Source organism: Jatropha curcas, chromosome 6 (assembly GCF_041381405.1).
Source record: "Jatropha curcas cultivar XTBG-Jc1 chromosome 6, XTBG_Jcur_1.0, whole genome shotgun sequence".
Lineage (NCBI taxonomy): Eukaryota > Viridiplantae > Streptophyta > Magnoliopsida > Malpighiales > Euphorbiaceae > Jatropha > Jatropha curcas.
In genome coordinates, this window is record NC_143156.1 from 7,480,761 (window position 1) to 7,487,154 (window position 6,394).

The 6,394-nt window shown below is 30.3% G+C and overlaps 1 protein-coding gene across 1 annotated transcript; it reads left to right on the forward strand.

Annotated features, from left to right (window-relative positions):
* Window positions 1-3,966: 3,966 nt before the first annotated feature.
* Window positions 3,967-5,105, forward strand: LOC105637368 (F-box protein CPR1). Its single transcript, XM_037642050.2, has 2 exons — window positions 3,967-4,149; window positions 4,318-5,105. Exons 1-2 carry the CDS (start codon window positions 3,999-4,001, stop codon window positions 5,103-5,105), a joined length of 939 nt encoding a protein of 312 aa, XP_037497978.1. The 5' UTR covers window positions 3,967-3,998.
* Window positions 5,106-6,394: the final 1,289 nt, after the last annotated feature.

A 6,394-nucleotide genomic window follows, 5' to 3' on the forward strand; every position in this document is an offset into this window, starting at 1 on the left:
TTGCAAACAAAAATTGCTGTCATAATTTTTGAATTGAAAACAAAAATTTGCTCTCATGTCTAATAGTCGGCAAGACAATTTATAAAATATTTGAAGGGACATCCTCAAGATGGTTGTTGGGTCCAGCATTTTTGGAGCAAAATTATTCCTTTCCTTTCCTTTTCTCTCTAGTTTTACTCATGCATGTCGGAGGGTTACCTTTAAGGTTTGATAACACATAGCGATATAAGGAAAGCTTTATTTTTAGTAACTAAAAATATTAATTAACTTTTTATATTTAAATAGATATACAATATTTTCTAAAATAAGTTTTATCTTTTTATTTGATTCCAATTAGGATTTTAATTTGAAGCTTTTGAATGTTAAAAAATAAATTACACCATTAAGTTAAAATTCGCTTTTTTTTTTTTTAGTTTGTATATGTATTTTTATATCGGAGCTAATGATATTCAAGTAAAGTCTTTTCTCTAATAATGATATTTTAGTTTTAAATCTTTGACCTTGCAGGTAAAGTTACGTCAAAATAAAATCATTAATTAAATTTCAATTTCAACATCAAACAACACTCACCATCACGAAGATATAGGTCCCAAATTTGAATCTTCCACTTCAATATATCAAACAAAAAAAAAAAAAGAAAAAACCAATCACTAGTTGGTCTTCTCATTGAGTGGAGAATGCGAGGTCTTAGGTTTGATGTCTTTCTATTAAGTGTTTTACTAATGTAATGAGTAAATGAAAATTATCTGTGCGGTGTAGTTTACAGTATTTTTTTTACTCTTTCGAGACGTACTAATGAATTGAAAATAGTATTACTATTATAAAGATCGAAGTGGTTCCTCAGCCCGTAATGAAAAAGCAAAATAGAGTAATTGGGGGTAGGTTGAGTTGGTTAAAAGGAGACAAATTGTTACACATTAAGTTAGGTCAGCAAAACACCAGCAATTAGCAAACATATAAAGAGACATGCAGCAGGAGTTCAAAGAAACCAAATATTAAAATACAAAAGAAAAAAGATAATATTTGTATATATATTGACTAATTCCTCCAAACCTTCAACATTTTCAACGGTCAAACAGTCGGCTTTACGTTTTCAAACCCCAAACTCAAAACATCCTTCCTTCATCTCCTCCGCACAACACCATATTTTCAACTCCTCTCTCTTTATATTATGTATATATAAATACAAAGAAACAAGATCTCAACAAACAGCTTTAGCTACCTAACCAGTATATCAAGAAACCATTTCTTTCTTTTCCTCTAACTGTCTTTCTGTCTATCTTCTTTAAGCTTCCTGTAATCATCTCCAAGAATCAACGAGAAAATGGGTTGTCGTAACTCTCTTGGCTTGGCTTTAAACGCCATTTTCATTTTCATCTTCTTCTTCCTTTTACTGCAGAGTAAGTCCATGCATGTCGAAGGAATGAGGCTTCTTAAAGAAGAGGAAAATTCTGCATGGAGTAAGATTTTAAGTATAAGCCGAGCTTATTCGGGCCCAAGTCATCGTGGACGTGGTCATTGATCGATCCATGCGCGCAAACCAATATAAAAAATTCATTTCTTTTCTCCTGATTATTGTTTGTACTTTCTTCTTCTTCTTCTTCTCCTTTTTTAATTTTAATTTTTGCTAAACAAAAAGAACTAGATTAAGTTTACAGTTCAGTAACCAGTGTAAATGAACAAGATATGCATACTTTCCTTTTGCTCGCTTAATTTTGATAGTGATGATTAATTAGTGTTTGCTGTTTGTTCTTTGTTTTGGTTTATGGGATAATATATATATATATATATATATATATATATATATATATATATATATATATATATATATATATATATTTTTTTTTTTTTTTCTTTTTCCCAAATGAATAAGCATGTTTGAAAACAAAGAATGTAATGTTTATTTTATTGTCAATAAATTCTTATGTTTCATATGCTAAGAACAAAACTCAACGGCAACGTCATCTAATTTGATACAATATAACTATTAGGGACCAACTTGGCTATCAATTTTCTAAGGAATTAATTTACTGTTTTTATTTTTTTCTCGTGAATATGTCATACTCGCTTTGGATACAGGACTAATTTCGTTTCAAGATTTATAATTGCTCCTCGTTATATAAGTATTTTTTTCAATAAATTAAACCTTGATCTCCTTATATAAGTATTTTTACTCGGTATAGATGAGTTAGTTTGAGTGTTTGGTGTGGAGCTTATTGACTTGGATTTAGTTCTCGGTTACATTAAGTTAGATTCTAATAATTAATAAAATAAAATTTTGTTTGCGGATAAAAAAATCCTGATTATTATAAAATAATATTCTAAGATTAATAGAATTTTGCTTTTTATGGTGCTTTGTTGGTGGAGATATCTTGAATTGGCTCCAACATAGATATAGTAAATCTCTTTAATTGGATTAGACTTACATACACTTGGTGCATCAATTATAATTAATTCAATGCTGATCAAACTCTAACAAGTGAGAGAAATACTAAAAATGTATTTATCAGTGGTGTCTTTTATTTTTGTGTTTAAAATTTTATCTCGACTAGGTTCTGGCCCCACTTATGGACAAAACTAATGAGAATAAAGTTTCTTATAGAGGATAAAGTCAGAATACTTTTTAAAGAATCTTTACTATTATTGGTTTAATAAGTGAAAGAAATACTAAAATTGTATTCATCAGTGGTGTCTTTATTTCTGTGTTGGGAAAATTTTACCTGGACCAGGTCCTAGCCCCACTTATGGACCAGGTCTTGGCCCCCACTTATGGACCAAACTAAAGTTTTAAAGAATCTTTACTGTTATTGGTTTGGTCAATAAGTGGGCTATGGACCCAGTTTAAACAAGTAATTTCCATCTATGTTTTCTAGTGCGTCTCATGCATCTTAGAGTTCTGTTTACATACTCTATTTTCCTATCTCAAGAAAATGAGTATTTTCTATTGTTTTGTTTTGAATTGTTTGTCTCGAGGTTTTTTTTTTTTTTTTTTTTTTTTACTTAACATCTTTGACCTTTGAGTGTATAAGAAAGCCGATGGCTCGAATTTAGTTGCTTGAAAATGTTAAATTTTTTCTGATTTATATTAATAAATTAATTTGATGATAAAAAAAAATATTAACTTGTTACAAGAGATTTAGATAATAGTCAAAGAAGAATCTTTTGATCAATCCAGAGATCATTTCAATTGCATTAGTAACGAGGATTCTGAACATCACATTGATCGATTAAAGAAAGATTCAACAACGTAAAATTTCTTTCTTCTATGAGATTCTGTCATATCAAATATAATTTACCTTGTAAAGGAGACATAAGAGAAATAAATGTGATTTAAAAAAAAAAAGAAAAGAATTCTTGATACGATCTATTTGTGTCGTGTGCAAAATAAAATTAATGAATTGATCATATAGTCACAATTTTAGTTCATTCTTGTACTGAATGAATTGTCATCAGTCATCTATATGAATTGCCATTTCTATGCTTTCATCAAGCTTTTGGTTTTCTTTCTTTTTTTTTTTTTTTTATTTGTAAATCTAGCTTTTATTACCGAATTAACTAAATCAATTTAAGATTTTTTATTCTTATATTTATATTCCTTATACAGAATTTTCATTTCCAATGAATAATGAAATCCTAATATAAATTTTATATTCAAAACAAAAAAAATCCATTTTTGAATGTTTTAGAAAACAATTGTTAATAAATTTCTCATTATTTTTTTTATTTTAATTATTAAATAAGTTGTCAATACTATTAAATTAAAATATTTATAGATATAGAAATGCACGATAAGAAAACAATGAATTAGAATTTTCTTCGTGGCTTAGTTACAAAAATATGGTGCAAAAAGTAAAAATTTTAATTTTGTGTAAATTGTCAATATAATGTGCTAATAAATAATAAGTCATTGTCCATTACGGTTCTTGTATCCCTTTTTTTTCTCGGAATATAACCATTCATAAACAAACTAAGGAGAGAACCTCAACGGCAGAGCTGCCATGGAAATTAGGGTACCTGAAGATATTGTGGCAGAGATATTCTTAAAGCTAGAAGTAAAATCACTTTTGCGTTTCAAGTCCATTTCAAAGTCGTGCAATTCTCTAATCTCTAGTCCAGACTTCATCAAATCACACCTCCACCAATCCAAGGGTCAGTTTTTCAAATTCGTATGTGATTCATATTTTTATGATTTTAATGATCGGGGAGAACCTAATCCAATCAGATCTCCCATGCTGCAACAACTGGCATTTTTGAATAACAAGAATTGCATGATTTTATGTTCTTGTGATGGTTTACTACTGTTACGTGTTTCTGTAGACTATCCAACCGTTTATTCCGGAAATCAAAGGCAAACCAGAGCCATTGCCTTGACCGGTGTTTCATGGGATTTTTCCAGTAATAAAATTGTCTCGACCCCTGACTCTCGCTATTCTCTTATCGTATGGAATCCTGCCACTAGAGAATGTCGAGTATTGCCAGACCCTGAAAAGTTCGTGTCTTATGGATTAGGTTATGACTCCGCTACTGATGATTATAAAGTGATACGATGGGGGTCTCGCGAGATTACTGTTCATTCATTGAAATCTAATCGTATACAAAAGATTAAAGTTAAGGTCGATTTCAGATTTTATCAGGCAGGTACATTCATCCATGGAGCTCTCCACTGGGTAGTTGCAGACTGGGTTATTGCTGCTTTTAACTTAGCAGATGACAAAATATTACAGCTGGAAATTCCTAATCGACAAGCTGATGAAATTATTTGTAACTTAGGGGTTTTCCGAGGATGTCTTTGTTATTTTAGTAGAAATGGACATGTGCCTTGTCATTTAAATGTTTGGGTAATGAAAGAATATGGTGTGACAACATCTTGGACCAAATTTGTAACCATCCCACCAGAGAGAGTACGAGTTTTTCCTTACAAAGCAACTTTTTGTTGTAGGAATGATGCAATTTTTATAGTTGCTAATAAATATGACGGTACTTCTGCATTGTTTTGGTATGATTTGAAGAATAAGGAATCGAAGAATTTGAAGACTTTTAAACATCCAGTAGTTGCTAGAGTGGTTTCCTTTGTGGAAAGTTTAGTTTCACCAAAATTAAATTAAACAATGTTTGGATTTATTCCTTTGGTCTTCGGCTTCTGCATATACCAATTTGTTTAATTTTATAACTTTGATTAATTTATTGTTCTGATTATGGATTTCTGTCTTTTATAGTTCTACTTACAACATCAAGCTTACTCATGGATACACTGCTATTTTGAAACCTGATAATGAGCTGCAAAATCTGATTGATGGCTAGGAAAAGAAGAAGACAAATTTCCTTTTAGCAGATGATTTTGAGCCTCTAATAATTTGATCCATTGCTTGGCTTTTCGGATAAAATAATTTTATCTCTAATTAGTTAATCTCAGGAGTGACCATTGCTCATGGAGGTGTTCTTAATATTAGCCCTGTTCTTTTGCTTAAAAAATCAAAGAAGGCAATTATTAAGGACCTAAAGTCTCCATAACGAAGTCTCTAAAGAAAGCTTTAAGGGTTTGTTCGGCTGTTTTGGGCTGTTAGCCTTCCAACTATTTAGTTAAAAGTTAAACATTACATGAGTTAATTTTTCACAAAATATTACCCTAACCTCTAAAAGTTAGTTCAAACGCCATGTTACCGAACAAAATAACTTTTTAAGCAGCGTTTTAACTAAAATGCTAAAAGCTACTTGCCAAACACAACGCGAAAAGCTACTTCAAAACCTGTTAGCAAACACAGCCTTAAGACTTTCAAATTGTTATTCTCTTGTGCTCTTGTTGTATATGATTTAGGGAATTTTGTTAATCCATAGAAAAAGAGTAAAAGATGTTTAACTTGATCTTTAGGGTACAATGATAAGACTTTATTATTATTTTTTTTTATCAACAACAGAAAAACTTTTTTACAATTAAAGAATCAAGAAAAGTTTAACATCTTTAGAAATATACTCCAAGCTACTAGGCTTTTTAAATATACCCACAACTAATCTGTAAACGTTGGAAAAAAACAAATAGCGGAATGCAATTTATACCCACATCATATAACTTCCTTGTGAGTGGAAGTTATACGATGTGAGGGAATTGTTTTATTTTGCTCATGCAAAATTGGAATGCACAATAAAAGTAGTACCTTTTTACCCTCAACCCCCCCTCGGTTTTTTAAAAGTAATTCTATTCTTAAAAATTGCCTACATGTTTATTTATATTTCTCTAATAAGGTGCTGCTTTTATAGGATGGAACTCTTTATTATATGTTCATCTGGTAATCAAATACCTCATCTAACTTTATATATGTTGTGTTACTTAAGCGAGATGGTTATGAATTTGTTATGTGTAGAAAGTTTTTTTCTTTGATAAGGGCTTTCATATGAT